We start from the raw sequence: 24,963 nt of genomic DNA, 5'->3' as shown, positions 1-24,963 counted from the left end.
TTCTTTTCTCCTATAGTGAACAGTGCTCCATAAAAAGAGTCGTCCAACACAACACTTCAAATTCATATTATGATCATGTTATTAAATGGTTACGCTTATCTCTCAGTCGTTCGCAAAGTAACAAGTTATAGAAACTTTGATTCTATATGTTTGAAATGGTATACTTGAGATAATTTAAAAAAAGAAAATATATATATCAAGAGTATGCTAGTGTTGTCATGATCATGCGTGTGAATTTCAAATGCTGGATAGTTATTGGTTTTGTATCAATGTGTATACATACACTTAATTTTGAACACTAGCGTATTTATGAATTTTATTAGAGTCTCGAAAATCCGAGTCTCGAAAGTTCGCGATTCCGCTTAATCCGAGGTGCTTCATTTATATTTAAAGTTGTATTTTTTAGTAGCTAAAAATTTGATTTTCATTAAAATTTGAAAATAGAAATATTTTGCAGCTGTAAAACTTATTGACTACGTTTAGTAAATAATAAAAATACAACGAGAGGTTGATTATGTTTTGGTTGCTGTGCACATATACATGCGTACGGATATCGAGAAAAAATTGGGTTAAAATTCGTCAAAAAGCAATTAAAAGGGAATTTATGTTGAAGTTTCGGTTGCTTTACACATATATATGCGTAAGGGTATCGAGAAAAAATTGGGTTAAAATTCGTCAAAAAGCAATTAAAAGGGAATTTATGTAGACGTTTTGGTTGCTTTGCACATATATATGCGCACGGATATCAAGAAAAAAATTGAGTTAAAATTCGTCAAAAAAGCAATTAAAAGGGAATTTATGTTGAAGTTTGAGTGATATTTTTTTTTTCGTGAAGACAATAGTTCTTTTTCTTGATGCAGGGAAGTAAAAGGTGCTCCTTTTTATGTCTTCCGAGTTGTGTAAGTTTTAAATGTGGAAAAAATTTCCATGTAATCAGAGTTTTCTGTGATCGGAGTGAGGTGAGACCCAATTACCTCGGATTTTTGAGACTCCACATAGTTTTATAGAAAATTTCCCTTTAAATTTATCAGTAACGTTTTTTGTTGAGGTTATAGGAGAACAATATCGAAAAGCTATATGCGTCAACAGTGCAAGTGGCGAGACCGTCAACGACGCAATGTGTCACGAACAAGAACGTCCTGTACATGAAGCGAAAGTCTGCAACCCTAATTGCGTACTCAGGTAAGAATCTTTGAAACTTTCTGAAAACTTAATAAATCCATTGAAGGGCGTTATGTTAAATGTAAAAGCAAGAGATAATGTATGGTCTGATTATCCCTTTGCAAATAAATATCAATGTCTTGAAAGTATTATACATGTATGATAAAAGAAAAATCAGCTGATTTTTCCCTTTGCGATAAATATCAATGCTTTTGAAGTATTATAGTTCGATAATAAAAGAAAATACATCACATGATTTTTCTTTTGCAAAAAAATATCAATACCTTCAAGAATTAAAATTTTGAAATGAACTTTAATGTGTTTAAAATGAAAAATTCTTACTTGTATTGAAAACAAAGCAAATGAACAATTAAATTAAAACAAAAAACCCGACTGCGTAAAAACCAAAAAAAAAACTAAAAAGACAAAAATATAAGCCCAGTAGTTTAGAATTTGAATAAGTATTACTGAGTAACTACTCCGTTAAAATAGTTTTGTAATCGATACACATATAAGACAAATCATAAATTCAAAAGCAGAATAGAAGGATCAGCAATCGAGGCCCATTCCTTTTTGACCAGTCAAGGAACCCCGTAAAATTTAAATGGGCCCCGACTGTTGATCCCTTCTATTCTGCTTTTGAATTTTTGATTTGTCTTATATGTGTATCAATTTTTTACATAACTATTTCAACGGAGTAGTTACTCAGTAATACTTATTAAAATTCTAAACTACTGGGCTTATATTTTTGTCTTTTTAATTTTTTTTTTTTTTACGCAGTTGGATTTTTTGTTTTTATTTAATAATTTTTTTTTTACACTTTTTAGTTAATTTTCATTGACTTATTTATTATTATAATTATAAGACGGCAAATTTCGCAATCTTGTCATTTCATTGAGAGAGTTTATATCGCGAGGATTATTAAGTAACTTGTGGTGGTCTAAACTACTGATTATTAGTGCCTCTAGGAACCTTACTCGGCTTAAAACTACATATGCTTGACCTTTAGCAAAAATGCGCGAATTTAAGTCAACCACAGTTATATTACCAGCGCGTTAAAGTCATCAGTCAAATCTTTCTCCCAAAACTAAAAAAGCCCGTCAAGAGAGTACACGTCGCGAAACTCAGTCCGCTGAATCACGACAAAAACAAATGCAACATGTTAGAGATGAAAATCGAATTAGTAGACTTAGTAAACAAAAAATTCACGGAGAAGAAACGCTACCTGCATTTGTCGCACGCTGTGTAGCCGGCAGGTAGCGTGCGACACGATCCCAAACTGACAATATGGCGACTGGTTTTTGAAATGGTGCTTTTGATTACTGTCATGTGTTTAGTGACACTCCCAAGGTTAAGACAAATCGGTTGACGTAAGAACTACCAAAATTGGCCAAGGTGTTTAGCCTGTAGAACGCCACATAGAAACAGACAAACATACATAGACTAATAAACACATTACCCCCCTTTGCGTCGCGCACGCGCAGTCGGGTAAAAAGGGTGTTGATGCCTATGTATTCACGTTAGAAGATTTATGTTTTCAATTAATCTTTACGAATTTTTCATATGGGGGGAATTTTTACTGAACACATTAAAAGCCAATGCTATTTATACATTTTTGGGATTAGAATTACTCTAATTTAATTACAGTACATAGATATATAGAGCCTATTAAATAAACATTTTGAAGTATTCTAAGGGAAAATTACTGAATAATGAAACTAAAATACAATGTAAAGTTTAAAAAGCAATTAAACTCGTACCTGCGCACCAACTTCAATCTATATAAGTGCCTTCTTACCAGGCAATTACCTCTAGTTATTTCTGTGTACGGCAACTGCACTCTACTGCACGGAAACGGCAAAGTCAGCAACGAGATACCTCAGAGTAGTTCAACTTAGCCAAGCTCACATACTAGGAACTGTCTTGCAAATGGCAGTCAGAGTGACAAAACTTACGTTTAGCATGTCAAAATACAATATGTACTTAGTAGGGGAATGTGGGACAAAGTGAAATGTGGGACAAGCGTCACCTATCTGGTATATTTTAACTATGTAGTGACACATGTAGCCTATCCTAGTTAGAAAAAGTTAACACTGAAGATCAAATTTTGTTATTATAAAATGATAAACTTCTTGTTATTAATATGTGAAATATTAATTGGAGCCTAAGAACATTTAGAGCAGTATTTATTTATTGAATATTAAGCTTATTTTAATTTTAAATGTTTTGTACAATTGGTTAAGTGCACGCTGGCCAAAATGGATGGGGCAGGTGAAATAGTTCATTTCATTTACGAATTCAGTCATTTATTAAATCACTTACATATTTAGGTATTAATTAATGCATTTATATTCTTTCATTTAATAATTCACTTACTAATTCATTCATTCACTAATTTTATTTTATTTTTTAAATACTTCATTCGCTCATTCATTATTTTCCATATATTAATTTATTTATTGTTTCATTTATTCATCTTTTCTTTTATTTACACGTCCATTTGATCAAAAATATTTTCAATAAATGCAGAAAAAATATTTCTTTAGAAAATATTACCTTTTTCACTTAGCCTCATGGAAAAAAAACGAAAATTTTCCACATTTGTTTTAAGGTACAAAATTACTGTAAAAAGTAAAAAATGTTTCGGTGCAAGTTTTATTTCAAAATAGATTGTTCTTTCTTTATGTATTTTAATTTTTAAAACAATTTTCGAATGTGTTCATTTTGAAAAATCTATACTAACTAAACTATTTCACTTTGCCTTAAATTCCCTTGCTACTGCAAAGGAATAATATTATATATATTTTTTAAAACTTTTTGTTGAGCATACCGATTTGATCTCTCTTCTTTTTTTTTTCTTTTGCAAAAGACATTGGTTGATATTTTTGCTGCGAATGTAAAATATTTATTTTTTTATTTAGTTACTTTTTAATTTTATTTTTTATTTAATTTTTATTCATTTTATTTTATTTTTTATTTATTTATTTGATTTTATTTATTTTATCTTATTTGTTTATTTTTAAAACACAATTTGCATTTTCTTTTTTAAATTTTGATATCCATTTTTTAAATATTTTGGTATGCAATGTCGTTTTAAAGGAAGCTTTTTCTTTTCAGATGGGATGTTACGCATCTCGAGCCTTGCTCGTCTTCTTGTGGAAGAGGAGTCATAAAAAATGAAGTCAAATGCTATCAACAAACAGAGCTTGGAGAAACACAGTCCATTCCAGAACATTTTTGTGCACACATGGAACCTAGGCCCCCAGAATCCCTGGAATGCTTCGGCCAATGCAAAACGAGGCAATGGAAATACGGAGAATGGTCTCAGGTGATTATATTGATGTGCAACAAAGTGTAGAATAATGCATTTAAAAGCAGCAATTACAGTTCTGCAAAAATCAAGTTTAACAGTAACAACCAAATTTCATGAACTTGCTTAACATTTTCCTACATTCCATTGCAAAGTGGCATCAGAAAGCAGAAAATATGCAACAGTAAGATGCCAATCATGGTAGATTGGCTATTAACCGAAACCTTTCCAGTCGCTGGGGAGGAGAGGGGGTGCTTAAAAAGAAAACGGTTAAAAGCGCACGGAATTCTAGTTTAAGAAAAAAAAATCGTTTACACCATCCTTCAATTCACCAATATCAATTCTAGGTGGTGTTTAGAAAATCTGCTCTCTCTCTCTTCTCAAATGTCCAAAGAATAGATCAAAAATTCTACCTGCTGTGATCTTTTTTCCCCCCTCCTTACCATGGTTCACAGTTCTCTTATTGGAGTTAATATTTTAACTACTTTCAATGAGCCGGTTTTTATAAAGTTAGTTGATACGAAAGTGACATAGAATGTAGTTAGATGCCCTGAAGTTATTGTAACTGTGGTTTTACGGGAAGTATTGCTGAAAGCTCTTGGCATGTTAAGACAAAAAAGTATGGCTACACTTTTTTGTCTTAACATGACTTTCTTGGGCCTTTAGATTTTATGCAAAAGTTTTCATTCAATCTTAATGCTGACTCCTGTTAAACTCTATTAGTGCGTAATAAATATTTTAGGGAGGTTTTTTTTATTATTTAATTATCTTTTTCCCTTTAGTTAAGAATTCTCTTAGATGTTCAATTTTAATTGAGTTGAAAGAATTACTCAGATGTTTTGTGACTACTGCTTTCCCGCGCTCGCTAGACTTTTATATGCTAGGAAATTAATCTCCCAGTTTTTTGACAGATAGTGTCAACTTGTCGATTTTCTGGATAGACACAGAGTTTAACGCTATAGAATAAGGTGTACACTGTCTTTACATAAGTACATTCTTCGAGAAATACATATGCATTGTAAGAGCAACTTTTTGATCATTCCTGCAAGCTCCTTATAGGGGACCAATTATTATGAAGTAAAATTGTAGCTTCTGTTCTGAACAACAAAGAAATTTTAGTCGGATGTATCATTTCAGTTTGTGTCTAGTGACTCGCTTTGAATAGTGCTCAAGCTGTACTGCTGCTTGGATATACTTGTTCATTCAAAAAGATGGCCTTTAAAGCAGGGGAGGACTGGGTTCTGCGAGAGGGCGCCAACCTTGGCCTCCAAAGGGCACAAAAAAAAAGGTGCGAAAAAAAGTCCAGATTTTTTTTTTTTTTTTAATGTGAAAAGAAAAAGAAAACCCCGAAGGTACACACGTTTACGAGTTTAAAGAAAAGAAAAAAAAAGCGAATTGAAGTCGCAAAGGTTTGTGAGCGCAAAAAAAACGAAAGAAATATGATAAATGAGGAAGTTGCACCAAAAAGTAAAAAAATACATTGTTTTTAATTTTAAAAAATAAGGAAATTAGCACCAAAAAGTAAAATAATTTAAATATAAAATTTAAAAAAATTAAAAAAAGGTTATGGCTTGAGGGCGCAAAGGCGCATAGGCGGGAGGGCGCATCTGCCCGCGGGCCGATGGGCCTGTCGCCCCTGCTTTAAAGGAAAACAGATTACACTTCATGGCTTTTCCATCGAGAAAAGTGAATAACATTCAAGTCCCAAATTTCTTTTTAAAACCAGATAGTTTCATAATAAGTTGGGATTGCTATAGTTTTTTTTTTAAACTGAACTTTTTCAATTGAATAATCATTAAGTTGAGAAAAACTAAAGTGCTTTTAATGCATGCGTAAGACATTTAAAAGGGTAATAGTCAAGGTAGATGTAAAATGAATCAACGATTCAGATAAGAGGGAAAATATTGAAACAAACACAGTAAAAACAAAAAAAGTTGTCATTGGCATAGAAAAATGAATTGTTAACAATAAAAAAAAATGTGAATTATAAGAATATTTTTTGACAAGACATAACGTTGAACTATATATTACCGGTCATACGTTACATACATCATTTAATTTATTGCATTATCACTCTTTTATCAGTTTTTATTTCTCATTTTTCTCAATAATTGCTTCAGAATGGTTAATGAAGATAATTCATTATCAGTTTCAGTGTATGTTTCTTCCAAAGGGCCATTGAACGAAAAAGCCGACATTTTGTCATGCACGTGACAGCTCATATATTTCATCAAAGAACAATAATTTTTAAAGGAAATTAGCAAACATTTTTGCTTAAGAAATCACTCATACTTTTGTGATTTCTTAAACTACAAAATTTTGTTCATAGCCCTTTCATTTTGCTATTTTTAATGAAATAAATGAGCTGTCACGTGCGGATCAAAATGTCCATTTTTCTGTGTAATGGCCTCAAAGTTCTATTTGGGTCGAGAAAAAAAGTACTTTCGCTCAAAATAATAAATACATTATAGAAAAAAGGGAATCGATTACCATGTGGTATTTTTCATGCATGGGTTCACTTTTTGAACCAAAATTATTGGCCATTTTTTACGCTGTGAAAACCAAATTTTAAAATATGATTCGTGTGAAAAAAAGAAGCATTAATGCCATAAAAATGCCAAATTATTTTAGAGAGCACAGTAATAAATTTAAGCTTTCCTTACAATAATCATATTTTTAAGAATTAGTTTACTTGCCGAGTTAATAAAGATACATATTGGAACATCTGAGTTATTGACGATGTTTCAGTTCTATGTACTCACATATCGCTCATTTGGAAGACGAGTGCCACAATACGAAGAAATGAAATTTTACAGGGGACGCGTTTGAAGTTGAACTCTTCAGGCAATTTGCATTAAAAAAAGTATATTCGATGTGCTCTCCAGTGGTTAATATTCGAACAAAATCTGTCATTATTTTCCAAAGAAGATAACGTCACTTGAAGGCCTTTATGCGAATTTTTTTTTAAAATTTCGTATTGTGGCACTCTTTTTCCAAACGAGTGATATATATACTCTTACAATGCTTTAAAATATTAATTTACTCGTTTTTATCCTCTTCCCTCTTTTTTCTTTCTTTTTTTAAGCAACGTTTTGCAGCTATTATGCAAAAATTCGGACATTTTACTTGGTCTATTCAGTAAATTACCAACCAATACCATGAACATACCATGCCTTGCCTTCAATCATCGAGTTGAACCGAACCATTGCTTCGGTCACTCGGCTGGTCAGCGCTATTTCTATATTAGCTACCAGTTTGTTTGGCACTCTTGGCTTCCTTAAGTGGTTTTCCATCTCCAGCTCAGTCACTTTCCTATGCCGGGCTCATGAGTGCTAATAAGCCCGAAACTGCAGTCCTCGGCAGGAAATGACTGAGCTGGCGGTGTATTTCATGTATTTTACTAGGTCATTTAAATTTGTTACGATTTATTGTAAACAAATTTGCTTTTATTTATAACGAGATACCGTTATATATAAATACTGTTTATAAATAATATTTACGTGCTGACTTAAAGTTTTCAAATTTTGCTAAAATTTATCTGAGTTACTTTCAAATATCAAAACGCGTAAATCAAATTACATCGGCTAAACCTCTATCTAATTTAGTGAAATATTTTTAATGTTAACAGTGCTCTACCAGCTGTGGAGTTGGAATTCAGTACCGAAAAGCGGTCTGCTTAGGAGACGAAAGCGTTGAGCTCCCAGATGCCAAATGTGAGAACAGTAGCAAAATCACAGAACAAGCTTGCTTGCAGGAAGACTGCCCGCTATGGAAAGCGAGTAATTGGAGTGAAGTAAGGATAGCTCAGTATTTCAACTATAGCAACATTAGCAGCATGCTTGTGACAGCATCTTATTTTATTTTTCATGTGATTTAGTAAATAAATTTCATATCTTGAAAAAGGATAGAACAATTCTCCGAAAATAATAGATAGTGATTCTCCGAAATTAAAGTAACGAAATGAGTATTGTATATTAGTATAAGAGGGGTGCACTAAAGGGATTTAGGAATTAATTCCCCACCGAACATTCTATCTTTAGTCATATTACCAATTCTAGTACGTCATTACATGTAAGTGCTGTGTGACTCAACCACACAGGAGAAAGGATAGAACAATTCTCCGAAAATAATAGATAGTAATTCTCCGAAATTAAAGTAACGAAATGAGTATTGTATATTATAAGAGGGGTGCACTAAACGGATTTAGGAATCAATTCTCCACCGAGCCCTCTATCTTTAGTCATATTACCAATTCTAGTTCGTCATTACATGTAAGTACTATGTGACTCAACCGCACAGGAGAAAGGATAGAGCAATTCTCCGAAAATAATAGATAGTAATTCTCCGAAATTAAAGTAACGAAATGAGTATTGTATATTATAAGAGGGGTGCACTAAAGGGATTTAAGAATCAATTCTCCACCGAGCCCTCTATCTTTAGTCATATTACCAATTCTAGTTCGTCATTACATGTAAGTGCTATGCGACTCAACCTCACAAGAGAAAACTTAAGCTGTGCTAGCACTAACTATTATAAGATTTAACCATAAGATTTTGTATTCATTTCGAAAACAATTTAGATTAGGAAATAAATAGTGCTATTTTTCAAATGGGAAAAACCTACAAACGAACTGCAAAAGGATAATAATTAAAATCCTGTTTTTAAGAATTCTTCGTAGATAGTGCAATGGGTTTATAGTCCCCGCCACGGGGGCAAGTTGAGACATACTTAGAGGCTGCGCAAATTCCATTTGTCATGAAAAACGTTTAAAATGTTTACAGTTGTTTCATACATGTATTACTCATAATTTACTCTAATGATATGATGCACTAAATGTTTCACGTTTAAGGATTATGATTAGATGTTTCACGTTTAAAGTTGCGGGGCTTGGTAGCTTTCATTGAAATTTTTTTCTAAATCATGCTGTAAAACAGAATCTACCAGGACTACTAGTACTATCTCTTGCCCCAGATAGAGGAGAAGTTCAACTGCCAAATTTTTAATTTGCCACTTGCATTCCTTTGCTTCTCAGCAAGGGCGCCCATATAGGGGGCAAGGGGGGGGGGGCTTGAGCCCCTCCCTCTTTAAAATTAGAACTCCCTTTAAAATTTGAACTTCCTTGTTTTTAGTACTTTTTTCTTTGCAAAAACATTTCTTCTCCAGCCATTAATGAATAAGTTATTAAAATTGTCAAATTTTAATGACTTTAATCTGTTCAGAAATCGGTTTCCATGGGGAAAATATACTGCTAAACCATGGTTAAAATATCTGAGCCCCCCCCCCCCTTTCAATTTTGCATATGAGAGCCCATGCTTCTCAGTGCCTCAATTGGCAGTCATAAGCTTGGGACAAAATGAAAGGAAGTTACCTATAAGGATTGCCATAGCAATTTTTTTAAGCTGTCCAGTTATTCGGATTTTTGTGTGTCGTACTCCAGATCTTCCTCTGTTCCGACCGGCACAGAGAAGCAGAGCTCTACTTCATAAGATCTACTGTATGGTTATATTTATTTCTTATTTAACAATTAACTCTTTTTCAATTTATTTTTTTAGTGCTCAGTTTCTTGTGGCCACGGAGAAAGACGTCGTACATTCCATTGCCAACTAAAAGACAAAGTAATTTCTAGAACTTTATGCAATGACTCGCATATTCCACCGGTCATTGAATCATGTAACCAACATCCCTGTACAGAATGGGAAACAGGTCCTTGGGAACCAGTAAGTATACTAATTAATACATAACATACACCGCCAGCTCAGTCATTCCATCCGAGGACTGCAGTTTCTTGCCTATTAGCACTCATCAGCCCGCCTTAGGAAGTGACTGAGCCGGAAGTGGAAAACCGCTTAAGGAAGCCAAGAGTGCCAAACAAACTCATTGCTAATATAGAATTAGCACTGACATCAGCTCAGTCGCTTCCTAAGTCGGGCTGATGAGTGCTGATAAGCACGAAACTGCAGTCCTCGGATGGAATGACTGAGCTGGCGGTGTATTTCATATATTTTTGCCTTAGCCCTGACTACAGGGCGGTAACTTACTGAAAATACTAATTTATGTTCAATTTTTACGGAGCTCACGACAAAGCGAAGGAGAATTTATAGAAAAATTAAGGGATATTTATTGTTTTTCAGATCTTGAGGTATATATGCTGTTAACTTTTCATTTACTGGTTTACCAGCAACTGAAGTAGTCGTTAATTATTCATGCATTTATTCCTTGAAACTTAGGAAAGATAAATCTCGCACTTTTATAACTTCATTCTAAAATATTCATGAATTAAATTCTTCAAATTGGAAAAAAATAGTGCAATTTTCACTTTAATTAATTTCAATCGTTAAATTTAATAGTACTTAGTGAAATAAATTTAATTATTAATACTATTTTATTTATTCTTTTCTTTTATTTTATCTTGATTTTGTTTGAATTTCGTTCTTATTTAACTGTTGTTGACGTTCTGCGTTGTTTTACACTTTCAGCTTTTACAATTCTTAGCGTTGACATTAAAGACCTTATTGATAAACTTTCCTTAATAGACAAGTCAAAATATTTCTTGAGTTTTTTTCTACGAGGAGATAAACAGTTTATAGGGGGAGATCCCACTAAGCTTGACCTACCCGCATCGAGTGTCCTAAAATTGTTTCCATAGATGAAGAGAAAAAGTGGTAAATAAATCGTGAAAGTAAGAGAATTTCTACCTCTTTCAAATGAACTAATCAGTGTTGCCAGGGGTTGAAACGCGCCTAAAAATGAGTAATTTACCCTCATTGAGTTTCCGAAAATATGTATCATAAATGAAGAGTAAATGATGGCAATAAAACGCTGAGTAAGGTTGCCTACATTTTTACGGCTCTCTAAGCAGGGTTGCCAGAGGTTAAAAGTAACCAAAAATGAGTAATTTACCCTCATCGAGTTTCCAAAAATTGTTGTCATGAATGAAGGGTAAAAGCTGTAAGGAAAGGATTAAAGTAAGTTTTTCTACCTTTTTCCGGTCCTTAATCAGGGCTTCCAGGAGCTGAAAGGTGCTTAAAAAATGAGTAATTTACCCTCATCGAGTTTCCACATAAGAAATGTAGGTAAAAATATTACAAAACCGATGGTGATGGTTGCCTAAGCAAACGTGCTCCAATCATCGAGTTGCCGTTGTTAGAAGAAACATTTCTGCAATTATGAAAACGTTTCCCAGCATGTAATACGTAGTTGTGAATCATTCAAAAACATATTAAAATTTTAATTTATTTCTTTTAATGTCGTTTTGTTTAATATCGTATGTAGTACCGTTTATACAACAATTCGTAGCAATTAAGGTTCACAATAGCAGTAGTGATTGTATTTTTATAACTCAGTCCTTAAACCACAGAGCGTATTTAATTTAATGCCTTTATGAAATATTATTTTACTCATTGAAGAAATCATTTCCTTTCGTTGATGCACTCATAAACACGCTTGCATGCGCAAGATTTTCTTTTTGTACAGGTGGGTAATATGTTTTTGATATTTCCCACTCAATCATCAATGTATTATGTCCTTTTTAGTGCTCAGTGACTTGTGGATCTGGTACCAAGCAACGACGAATTTATTGCGCAGCACATGGTCGAGCAGTCCCACCTGAACAATGCAATGCAAGCACAAAGCCATTGGAAAAGACGTCCTGTGAACTACCAATTTGTATCATCAAATCAGACCAATACCACAGAATTTTTGAAAATCTAATCCCGTCTCTGTTGCCAGATCCCAGCGAAGAAGACTCTTTGTCTACTCATTCGTCCAATCCGAATTGGATAACTGGTAACTGGTCTTCGGTAAGCTCCCTCTTTTTGCTGCATGTAATACTAAATTATTTGACTTTAAAAGAAAAAAAATGAGGACTACTAGTAAATAGGGTATATTATTGTTCCGATTTTTGAAATGAATGTTATTATGTCCAGATTAAGAATATGTTATGTCCCCTAAACCGTCGAGAATAGTATCCATCGACACTATTCAAACACTTTGTGAATGAAATGTAAACATTTCAGTTGTTATTTCAATTCATTTAACTATTTTTGAAAGTATATAGTTAAAATGCTATTTCTTTTCATTGCTTTTGAAAATAATTTTTAAAGTGTGTGCCCTATTAAGTGTCTTATTCCTGGCCGATTTGGTGCCTTTTATTGACGCCAACCGGGGGTCTGTATCCACCCCTGTGGCCCTGCACTAGTAAATATTATGTAGCATTCCTGTCATATCAACATCCACAGCTCGTCACATACACCAACTCCTTTTTGGTAAGCGTAAATGGTTTTTTAATGAAAGCTATGACGTCAATCTAAAAGGAAATGTCACCAAGTTTTAGCTAATATAATTATGGCCCGTAGTATATTGTTGTTGTAATTGTTAGTTAATTAGTAAGAAGTATCCTATCACATGCTGTGAGCGCAAAACGGAAGCTTTTCCAAAATATGTCAATAGGCTATTGACATTGTTCACATCACCATTCAATAGATATACTCCTCAAAACGAGGAAGGAGGGGAGCATGTTTCGGTTCACAACGCTTTGCTGACAACACGATGGCCACTTGCGTAAAATAGAAACAAGAATCATCTCAGCTATTGACGAGAAATCATGACACCACTTTACTAAATAAGCCACCGCGAAATTAAGACTATTTCGCAGTAAGATAAATGAATACCTTTGTGCTGAATAGTAAAGTCAAAACAAACAACGTAAGTAGAAGCACAAATTTGTAAATTACAGCAGACACGTGTTTCGGCGTTGCAGGGAACGCCTTTTTCAATGCAAAAAATAATGAGCTTATGGATGAAAAGACATCCGACAAAAGCCAAGAGCAGATAAGCATGCAGCTTAAAAGATAAAAACAGCGGATTAGCCAAACACCAATGACAAAGTTATAAACCGATCAGGAACCAATAGGAATGCAAGCAAAGGCCAGGAGCTTTCTCTTAGGTACGAACCCAGAAAGAAAGAATTCAATTGGCAAGGATTAAGACGAAGCTTAAACAAAAAGAAAAGAAATTGTCAGTAACCGTGAACCGCAAGAAAGGAAAAGCAGAATGGAAAACCAAGAAATAAAATAAACAGAAACAAAAAATATTCGAAAAAAGGAAAAATAAAGATAAATAGAAGAAAATTGGGGGGGGGGGGGTGTCAATCAAGACAAAAAGGTAAAAATAAACAAAGGAAGATAGATAAAAATGAGTGGGAAAAAAGGGGAGTATTAAAGATATGGGAGCCAAATGTTAGAAAAATATGGAACTGAACTAAGATCGTTAACTAAGTTAGAACTGTTCCTCAAAATATGAAAGGATTCCCAAAAGTCAAGAAGAGTCAATTTCGGTTTCTAATTCCATTCCCAACTTTAACATTATTGACAGAAATTCTTGGTCTAGAACCCTTCGTTCCTCTGATAAACATCAAATTGTTTTGAAAAAGAAATTAGCTATGCTTTGTAAATCTTCTCATGTCGTTCCTCTTGATAATTTACCTGTTGTTAATAAGAATGTTGTTGTTAATCTTTCTAGCGTTCCATTAAATAATTCTCAAATTGAGGCTCTAAAATGTAATGATAATTTTGCTGTGAGTGTTAATCCTTCTTTTTCAAAGCTTATTGCTCCTGTTGAGAAAGCTTTTAAATTTAGTGCCTTAACTTCCTCTCAAAAAGATTCGATTCGGCATCTTATAGCTTCTAATATTGACTTTAACTCGAAAATTTCTAAACCTGTATTTGCTAATACTGTTAGCCGTTCTGTTAAAGACTTAGTTTCGAATTCTGATCTGGTTGTTACCCAAAGCTGACAAGGGTGGCCAAATTGTTGTTCTTGACAAATCATCTTATGTTGATAAAACTAATGATTTGATTTCTTCTGGGCCATATGTTGAAATTTCTAAAGATCCTAGTGATAAAGAGTTAAAAACTATTGCATCTGCTGTCAATTCTGTTAAGTCTATTCCTTCAAATGTTAAACGCTCTGTTGTTCCATCTATTGCTAATTGTGCTAGATTTTATGCTTTACCTAAGGTGCATAAAGCTGGTATTCCTTTCAGGCCGATTGTTTCCAATATTGGTACGGCTTCGTACAAACTTGCAAAATATTTAGTCTCTGTGTTTTCTCCCCTTAGGAGTCACAATTTATTTACTATTAAAAATTCTGTTGAGTTTGTTAAAAAAATTCATAGTTTCGTTCCAAATAATTCTTTTATGGCTTCTTTTGATGTTAACTCTTTATTTACGAACGTTCCCGTCGAGGGTTCATTGTTATGCCTTCGTAGAAGACTTTCTGAATTTCATTTCACCAATACGGAAATTGAGGATTTAATTTTCCTTACCCGTACTTGTCTTAAGCAATGTTCTTTTGTTTTTAATGGGAATTTTTATATTATGTTTGATGGTCTGGCTATGGGTAACCCACTTAGCCCCATTCTTAGTGATATTTACATGCATTATTTTGAGGTTAAGCTGTTCCAAAAACTGCAGTTCCAATTTTATGTTCGGTATGTTGATGATTGTTTTGTTCTAATGAACCAGAATCAGTTTGAGAGTGATGAGGTTTTATCTATTTTAAACTCCATTGATCCTCATATTCAGTTTTCTTGTGAGAAAGAACGGAATAATTGCATTTCATTTCTTGATGTACTTGTTTCTCGTACTGAAATTGGTTTTGAAACTACTGTTTATCGCAAACCTTTTGCTGTCTCTTTACCTCCTCATAGACTATCGTCTCATCCTCCAAACCAAAAATATTCTGCTTTCAATTCTTTTGTTTATCGCGCAATTAATATTTGTTCTTCGTCGGAACTTCTTAAAGTGGAACTTAATTATCTTAAAGCTGTGGCAATTGATAGAGACTATCCGCCAACTTTGATTGATTCCATTTATAAAAAACTTTCAAATAAATCCCAAACTAATGTTCTTAACCGAACCTTCATCAGAAAGAATTTGGTTATTTTGCCATTCTTTCCATCTGTAAGCTATCAGGTTGCTAAGATTCTAAAACGTTTCCAATTCCAGGTGGTGTTCTCTCCTATTAATAAACTTTCATTCTCTTCTCTTAAAGATCCTATTCACCCTCTTAATTGTTGTGGAATTTATAGAACTAATTGTAGTTGTAAACTTGCCTATATTGGACAGACTCGGCGTGCTTTAAAAATTCGCTTGAAAGAGCATCAAAATTATGTGAAAAAACAACAATTAAATAAGTCTAGTATTGCTCAACATTGTTGGGATTCGAATCACTCTTTTGATTTTAACTCTTATCAGATTATCCAAAAATGCCCCAATTCATCAGATCTTGACTTTTGGGAATCTTTTCATATTTTGAGGAACAGTTCTAACTTAGTTAACGATCTTAGTTCAGTTCCATATTTTTCTAACATTTGGCTCCCATATCTTTAATACTCCCCTTTTTTCCCACTCATTTTTATCTATCTTCCTTTGTTTATTTTTACCTTTTTGTCTTGATTGACACCCCCCCCCCAATTTTCTTCTATTTATCTTTATTTTTCCTTTTTTCGAATATTTTTTGTTTCTGTTTATTTTATTTCTTGGTTTTCCATTCTGCTTTTCCTTTCTTGCGGTTCACGGTTACTGACAATTTCTTTTCTTTTTGTTTAAGCTTCGGCTTAATCCTTGTCCAATTGAATTCTTTCTTTCTGGGTTCGTACCTAAGAGAAAGCTCCTGGCCTTTGCTTGCATTCCTATTGGTTCCTGATCGGTTTATAACTTTGTCATTGGTGTTTGGCTAATCCGCTGTTTTTATCTTTTAAGCTGCATGCTTATATGCTCTTGGCTTTTGTCGGATGTCTTTTCATCCATAAGCTCATTATTTTTTGCATTGAAAAAGGCGTTCCCTGCAACGCCGAAACACGTGTCTGCTGTAATTTACAAATTTGTGCTTCTACTTACGTTGTTTGTTTTGACTTTACTATTTCGCAGTAGTTGCTGATTGTATAACTTCACCTTCCGTGTTAAGAATGGTGTAAAAGTACGATTATGATTGAGAGTTATTTTCTGTGAAATATTTTGTATGTGAAATTCGACTAATTGAGAATATACAGTTATCCGCATAACGCAATTAATTTGAATTCTTAGAGTAAAAGAACGTGTTATTCTGAAATTGCTCAAAATATGCATTCATTTGCATACCCACTCCTCAAAAGTGAAATTAAACACCAAGAAGAAAAGTGCTCAGCGTCATGAAAATTGCTGAACCAATAGTGGTGAAATAGATATGCATACCGATGAAAAAAAGACAGAAATGATTAAAAGATAACAAATTTATACAATATCTAATGTACCTACTTCGGGAAGCTATACAGATCTCAACCCGGCAAGGCATGGATTTAATGAGGTTATTAATAATTTCTTTAGGTAACCTTAGCTAAACCACATCCACTGCTGTGAGCAGATCATCAATAATTTGTGCCAGTGGTCCTCTGTTCATATCACGTCCAATGATATCCCACAGGTGTACGATGGGATTCAGATCTGTGGAGGGTGCCGCCCAGGGATAAATATCGTCTGTGTCCTGTGTCAGACTGTTACGAGTTCGCCGTCGATATGCAACCAGACATTGTCCCTTGCTGCAATACCATGTTGCGTGAGACCTGAAACAAGGGCAGAACAACAGGCTAAACAACGTGCGTGACGTAGTGGGCCGCGGTCAAACTACCGTCAATATGTACCAGGGTGGCTTTTGCTCAAACATTATGCTATCCGAAATCATTACGCCCGAGGCCGAAGTGAGCTGGTTTGTAGCATTCTCTGGGTACCTGGCCATATCCATCGATGGCACTCATTTCTCCACAGACCAGAAACGAGATTAATCCATAAACAATACCCGATGTCATTCAATGATCCTGGTTCGATGACGCAGACACCACGCAAAGCGTTCAGTTCTGTGTTGAGCAGCTAATAGTTCCCCTGTATCTGGCACCAGTGTACGTAACTGTAGCGGGCGGTATGGTTTAGGGTGCCATATTGTTTGATCACAGGGTGCCCCTGGTACACATTGAGAGTGAACTGCTACGTCACACAAGTAGTGGGGAGCCTGTTGTTTTGCCCTTGTTTCAGGCATCACCCAAGACGGTTTTACATCAAGACAGTGCCAGGCTGCACGTCGCACGGTGAACTCATAATAACATCCTGAGCAGATTTATCATCCATTCTTGGCCGACCGCCTTTCCAGATCTGAATTCCTTCAAGCACTTGTGAGATCTCACTGGACGTGACATGAGGACCACTATCACAAACCATTGATGATTTGCGCCTAACAGTGGATGTGACTTAGCTAAGATTACCTCAAGAAACCATCAATGAACTCATTGATTGAATTCCTTGTCGAATCGAGGATTTTATAGCTTAGGTGGGCATATTAGATACTGAATAAATTGCTTAATTTTTAATCATTCGCACATTCAAATCCATCTCACCACTATCGCCCTTGCCATTGTAATGACGCTTTGCACATTCTATCTTTGTGTTACAATTTCACTTTGGAGGAGTATATATTATTCTCATAATCATTTTTATAAAGTGAAAAAAATAATATTATTATTGAACACAAAAATTAAAAGTCTCTGCTTTTATATTAAATTTTACAGGTACTGAGGGAGAAAATATGTAAGTTTAGGAATACAAAACAATTTCTCTACAAATATTCAAATAACTGTTTAAAAATATTTATTTGCTCTAAGTCTTCGCCTGTGTTTTGTAGTGCTCAGCAATTTGTGGAGAAGGTTTGATGTATCGACAAGTTCTGTGTCACAATCCAGCAAATGAACGAGTGTTACCTGATAGGAGATGCAGCAGGCATCGACGACCGAGCCACATTAGGACTTGTTATGCTCAAACCTGTGGTCGTTGGATTACTGGAAAATGGAGCGAGGTTAGTCAAATTAATTTCAGATTGATACTTATATATGATGGCTGCTTATATTTTGTGCACTGTATCTTTTTCAAAAAAAAATCTGAACATTTATATTTTTACAAATAAGTAATTTGTTCAATTAACCTTTTAGTGTTCAGCAACGTGTGGACCTGGAATCCAGACGAGGCGTGTCGCGTGTTTCATGGCTGGCGATAAAAGCAGTGGTGAAGAAATGTGCGACTTTTATAGCAAGCCAAAGAAAGAAAAAAGTTGCAACCTAATTGAATGTCAGAGGTATTTCCCTCAGTATCCAATACCACCGGTTCTCCATAACAGCGTAGAAAGTATTTATTACTGGCGAACTGGATTGTGGGGAAAAGTGAGTAGTACGCACTTCAAAATGTTATTTATCTACTTATTTATTGTAACTGATTTAATCACTTGAAATTAAAAGACGATTCAAGTATATCTGCTATTATGAAAAGCATTGGACGCAATTGCAACAATTTAAATCCCTATAGCTTAGAGCGTTAAATACTTTTCGAAATTCTGGTTTTTATTATTATTATTATTTTTAATAGAAAGCTAATTTTTCTGAAGAACTTTGATACAAAAGTTACTTGCACTGCAACATCTAACATGCATAAAATACGCCGTCGATCCGGTTGTCACATCCAGAGACTGCAATTTCGTCCTGGTTATGGACTCACCAGACTGGAATAGGGAATAACCGAGTTGGAGGCAGATGTCATCTCATTGAAACTAAAAATGCCAAAAAACTGGCAGCTGAGGTAAATTTAGCTCACCAGCGAGAGTCCGCTGTCGGCATACATATTGCATGTAGCTTTAGCCATGGCTTAGGGGTGGTAACTTTCTGCTTAAAACCTAAACCTTGCCTCCATTTAGGAGCTGAACCGCACCACGGCTGCGGACGCTTAACTGTTAGCTGGTGAGCTAAATTTACTTTAGCTACCAGTTTGTTGTCACTCTCAGTTTCAATGAGATAACCGCCAGCTCAGTTATTCGCTATTCAAGACTAATGAGTCCTTAACAAGGACAAAACTGCAGTCACTGGTTGTGATAACCGGGTTGTCTTTATACTGCATGTAGTCTTATCCTTATCTTAAGAGTGTTAACTTACTGGGTAACAACTTACATATGCTTACAACAGAAAGAAGAAATAATATTATGCATATAGTTATTGTAATACTCTTAAAATGGTTTTTTATAAAGCGAAGTTGTACTACCAACCGCCGTTATTTTCTACTACTTGATGGTATTAACAGCAAAGGAAATCTACTAAGAATATTTTTTATGATTTTTTTTAATTGAAAATTTTAAAAGTGTACCATTGGCAATGAAATTGCTAAAATAATTCTTACAAACTTCAAGTTAAATAATTGATAAAAGAACTCTTTATAGTAAAAGGAAAACAATAATTTCATTGGAATGCTGGCCAACAAATGATCTTAAACTAAGCAGATCGTAGTTAGCGCAGAAGCTCCCGCGACCTCGCTAGTTAGCTAGGTCAGATACTCCGCTTTACATTTCCTTTTTAATGAATATTTACAGAACAGACGGATTTCAGACATTTATGAGATTTGCAGAATAAATAGCTTATAATATTTAAATTTTTAATCATGCACAAATATTCAAAAAAAAAGCAGGAAAACGTGTGATCTTGTGGATGTAAAGACAACCAAGAAAAGCTTTTGTCTTTTTATCCATGAGCTCGCTTAGCATCATTAGCTCACTACAAGCTCACATTGCATCCATAAAGCACGGAAGTATTAATTTACTTCTTACAGTTATTAATGAATAATTTTAAGTTCTTAAAAGCATAGTGCTCTTATCCTTTTCGTTCATCATGTCATTCTTCTTATGAGTGTTTTTCCCAAAAGTGATTCTAACTTAAAACTAACTGGAAGCACTCCCTGTTTTTTCCATCCGAGTCTTTTTTCCCCCATGAATGATTTACCTAAAAGTGTCCCCATGTCACATTTGTAATGAGCTACTGTGGCCCCCCGTCCTTTCCACCTATGTCACTTAATTTTTGGGTCACACATCCTTTCTTGTACTACCCTAGCTAACATTTTCTTTTTTAATTTCTGTTATGCATTTATAAGAAGAACAGTAGCTACTGAAAATCAATGTTAACTGGGTGGTCATTGCAAGCTCGTCAGCTTGCGAGATCGGGATTTTCGCTCACGTGATCGGTTGTGACGTAGAAATGTCGCAAAGTAGCATTTTAATCTACTCGAACTTAGCTTTCGGCTAGGTTCGAGCAGATTAGAATACTACTTTGCGATATTTCTACCTCACAACCGATCACGTGAGCGAGAATCTCGATCTCGCAAGCTGACAAGCTTGGAATGACCGCCCTGAATTTGTTTCTCTTTAAAAACGATGAACTATCGCTTTACAAAATATCTTTAGTTTCAGAATATTTTCCCATGCCAAGAAGTTTAAGACTATTCTGTTTTTTTTTTCCCCCCACTGTAGTGCTCTAAGTCTTGTGGTGGTGGAACTAGGCGTCGTCAAGTTGCCTGCTACGATGATGCGGGCCAATTGAGTCACAACTGTGATAGTACTCGTAAGCCACCAGATATGTCTCCATGTAATTTAGAGCGGTGTCCGTCGTGGAGTGTTGGTAATTGGACACAGGTAAACTTAACCTTCTTTTCTCCAATTATTTGCGGTTTTCAGTATGTATGAAAATGAAGCGCATATGAGTTATGATGTATGAATATAAGTTACGTATACTCTCATAATACTCTCTCATAAGTATGTATAAATAAGATAAATGTTATTTATACCACTATATTAACGCCGCATTCTGTATAAAAACTACTTATTTTCCTGCTAATGTATGAAAAATATTTAATTGAAAACAAGTTATTTTACAATGAGACGACTTCACTACACGCGGAATATTTGGCTGCGGATAAAATCAGATCCGGTTTTTTTTTTCCAGTTGTATAAAAATGAGGAACTGTATTAGATATATTGAGCTAAGCATAAAAATGATAAAACTCAAATCAGTGATTAATGCGCAAAAGAGAGAGAGAGATCGATAAACATGAAGCAAATTTAGAAAATTGAAAATGTCCTGAAAAGTTCTTTTAGAAATCCAAAAATAGTTTAGAGAAAATTTCGTCATTTTTTATTACGAAGGAGACATTCGTTTTGAGAGAGATAATCTGCATTATCATCAAAACGTATTTATAAAGTTCACCTGTTTTCATTCCTCTGAACTTTTTTTTTTGTATAAAGTATGAACGATGTTATTAACGAAAAGTGTGATTTGTATTATTACTTTAGTGTAATCATACAGAGTACTAGGAAAACAAACTGCTCACTAAAATATACAATAACTAAATAAAATTTTAAATAAGTAAAACTATTACTCATATTTTCAAAATGAAAAAAGTAAGTTTATCAGTCGTATTTTCAGAAGATAAAATTATGTAATACGGTTTATGAAATGATAAAACCAGAAAAACTCTGGGGGGAAAATAGAGGAATTCACTTTAACTACGTTACACCCCCAAAAGAGGGGGTCAAATTTTCATACAGCAAGAGACTGACAAGCAGCACCAGGAAAGGTTAAACATGAATTTCTTCATGGGTTATCTAAAATGTAACTGTAGTAATAAAGAAATAACTGAAGCCTAAATCAAAAATTACGGTTATTAAATGACAAAACAAAATTTATGTAAAACCTCCCTTAACGTACAACCCCAACTTCTTCGAGTACAAGTCCCATATAGGTTTTTCCATATTATTCACTCTGAATAGCTTACACTTCGAATAACAGACATTCATTTCAACAAAAAAAAAAAGATTGCTACATTAAAACTTTCCAGTATAATAAAATTTACAAACGGAAAAATTACCTTCTCATTATCTCATTACCTGCGAATTGTTTTATGGTTCAGGAAATACAAACGGAAAACAAAAAGGAATCGGCAATATTGATAACATATCTTTTACTTTTAATTTAAGGCAACTACGATATTTATAGCAACTTCACTTACCTATTAGAGCAACATTTAGATAAACAAATGTCTAACCAATAAATTTCTTTTGGAACGCTTCGTCTGAACAACAAAAAGAAATAAAAGAAAAAGAATTATTCCACTGATACATTTTTCATTTATCGTTTACCAAATTTTACTTTCTTTTTTTCAATCAATCTTATTTTCCAACTAATGCATTGGAAATAAATCCTTCTATTCTACGGGATGCATTACGAGTGCTTGGGAGGTTTTTTCAGGACAGTAGTATGACACTTTTTTAGGACAGGAGTATGCCAAGTTCCATACAATTTGCCTGTTACGTAGGCCCAAGATCATATTTAAGGTAAATAATGTTATTTTTCTATTCAAACCTCTTAATTCAACCACACACTATGAATTGAGTTAAAATTTTTCGTTTATTTAGAACAGAAATATTGTCCAGGAGAATGACAGCGAAAATGTTTTATACCCTATTCTTGAACTTCAAAATTTTAATGAGAACAGCAGACAAATCATATTAACAAAATACTCAAGGAATCCAACAAAATGGTGATAATAAACAGTTTTATAGAACAGCATCAGATCAAAAATTCCTTTTTTTATCTATAATAATTGAACTCATTCCTAGGACAGGAGAATGACATGAAAAACTAGGGACAAAGTTTAAAACGATGTACCTTGATGATTTAAATAATTAAATTTATTTAAAGAATATTATTTTACACCTTTAGATGTGCTTAATTTTTTACTATAAATTGAATTTGTGGAAAGTTGATATAAAATTTTCAAATAATTTAAGTCCATTTGAAAAACGGATGGGGACACGCCAAAAGTGAGACTTTCTGGTTATTCAAAAATTTTTGTAGAAAAAACTAAATGAGTTATTGTTTTAATAAGAGTAGAAACACATCAGGTAAGTTATTTCTAACTATTAAAAAATGAAAAAACTTTCTGGGTTAAACAATTTTTGTGTTAGGCTACAGGGACATAATATTGTTAGGATTTTGGAGAATCACCCAACTGTATTTTCATTTACTAAGAAGGGAAAAAAATGACAATGTATTTTTACCCAAGCGTAAAAAAAAAGTTACAAAAGTTCCAAACTAGGATCAAATTTTGATTTCAAAGGCATTACTATGATTAAAACGATATCAAAGCGGGGGGAGGGGGACATTAATTTAACTTTTAAATTTTTAAATATCCTGCTATGCAACAACGAGTAAGAAACTATGGTGTTTCTGCTGAATGAAAATGAAATTTTTTAAACTGTTATATACTAACTTTTAAACATGCACAAACACATGCATATACACAGGTCCTGCTAATCCCGGCTGTTAAGTCGCTCGACCGACGAAGGTAAATACCTTGGCGACCAATTTTTCAGAACAAGAATCGTTCACAAGCCGGAAACTTTCCAGTGAACTCTGAGAAAAAATGGTGTGGCGCCTATTTCTTTCTCAATCCTAATATTCTGCAGTATTTGTCGGATTTTATATATATATATATATATATATATATATAACTATACTTTTTTTCATTCAGTGTTCAGTATCGTGCGGTAAAGGCACCAGAAGACGAACCGTTCAGTGCATGAATAATAGAGGACAAGTGATAGCAAGAGAACGATGTGAAGGTCCAATTCCAGAATCAGAACAGCGGTGCAAGAGTTCCCAATGCTTGCAATGGGCTTGGTCTTCTTGGTCACAGGTATGTCCCTCAGTTCTTCTTTAAGATTTCTGTTGAGCTAAAATCGATATTTTTTGGTTCACAGGAAGAAAAACTCTTCTATTTAAAAAAAATCATTTATATTTATACTTTTGTACCCAAAAAGGCTTTAAAAAAGTTATCTCGGGTAGTTGAACACAGAGAGCTTTCGCTTTCCTGGAAAATCTGATCGGTGCAAAGGATGGAATCTATCTGAAACAAGACAGGGTGATGTAGCGGCGTTAGCCGCTTTTTCCTAAGGTTGCGAGTTCAAACTCTGTTGCAGTCTGAAGATTTCACAACACAGAAAACCGTCAATTTCTGTGTCGTATGTTTATGAGACATAAATGAGCTCTCAAATATCTATTTGGTTTTCTATTATCGGCTAAATTTAATTCCTTGTGCAATATTGTATCACAAGATGTCTGATGTCTCCATTAGTCAGGAAACTGAGCTTCAAAATCCTTCAGTGGTTATGGCTATCCGTCGATAGCCAGGCCACATGAAAGAATAGTTGCCAGTTGCAGAGGAATGCACGACGTTCGATAATGTCGAGGGTCCTATACGCAACTTCATTTGAAACAAAAAAGCAAAGCTTTCCTAGTAATTTTAAAAAAGTATAGCATTTTACAGTTTTCGTTTTTTGGGCAATCAAGTGCTTGAACTTCGTTGAAAAATTTATGGAGAAAATTTTGACGAAATTTCGTTTAGAAAATTCTTTTTTGACACTATTGGCTAGAGCTGAGTTTCATAACATATTAGAAGACAATGGATTATTGTCAGACTCACTGAGCTTTACAATATGTTTAATATTGTCAACTATTGACTCTTGTAGCACTAGCTTTTTATGAAATGTATGATAAACATCACTATAAGTTAGAAATTAATAAAATAATATAATAGTTT

The 24,963-nt window shown here is 34.1% G+C and overlaps 1 protein-coding gene across 1 annotated transcript in view; it reads left to right on the top strand.

Annotated features, from left to right (window-relative positions):
• Positions 1 to 24,963, top strand: part of LOC129231188 (A disintegrin and metalloproteinase with thrombospondin motifs 9-like) — a 179,464-nt gene that overhangs the window by 136,872 nt on the left and 17,629 nt on the right. The window contains exons 17-25 of the mRNA XM_054865435.1: positions 1,056 to 1,182; positions 4,279 to 4,489; positions 8,100 to 8,264; positions 10,024 to 10,188; positions 12,004 to 12,270; positions 18,182 to 18,352; positions 18,486 to 18,713; positions 20,837 to 20,998; positions 23,896 to 24,060. Coding sequence (XP_054721410.1) covers positions 1,056 to 1,182; positions 4,279 to 4,489; positions 8,100 to 8,264; positions 10,024 to 10,188; positions 12,004 to 12,270; positions 18,182 to 18,352; positions 18,486 to 18,713; positions 20,837 to 20,998; positions 23,896 to 24,060 — 1,661 coding nt within the window. The remainder of the gene's footprint in view (positions 1 to 1,055; positions 1,183 to 4,278; positions 4,490 to 8,099; positions 8,265 to 10,023; positions 10,189 to 12,003; positions 12,271 to 18,181; positions 18,353 to 18,485; positions 18,714 to 20,836; positions 20,999 to 23,895; positions 24,061 to 24,963) is intronic.

Source organism: Uloborus diversus, chromosome 10 (genome assembly GCF_026930045.1).
Source record: "Uloborus diversus isolate 005 chromosome 10, Udiv.v.3.1, whole genome shotgun sequence".
Classification (NCBI taxonomy): Eukaryota; Metazoa; Arthropoda; class Arachnida; order Araneae; family Uloboridae; genus Uloborus; species Uloborus diversus.
Note: the sequence above shows the minus strand (reverse complement) of the source record. Positions and strands in the feature narration are given on the sequence as shown.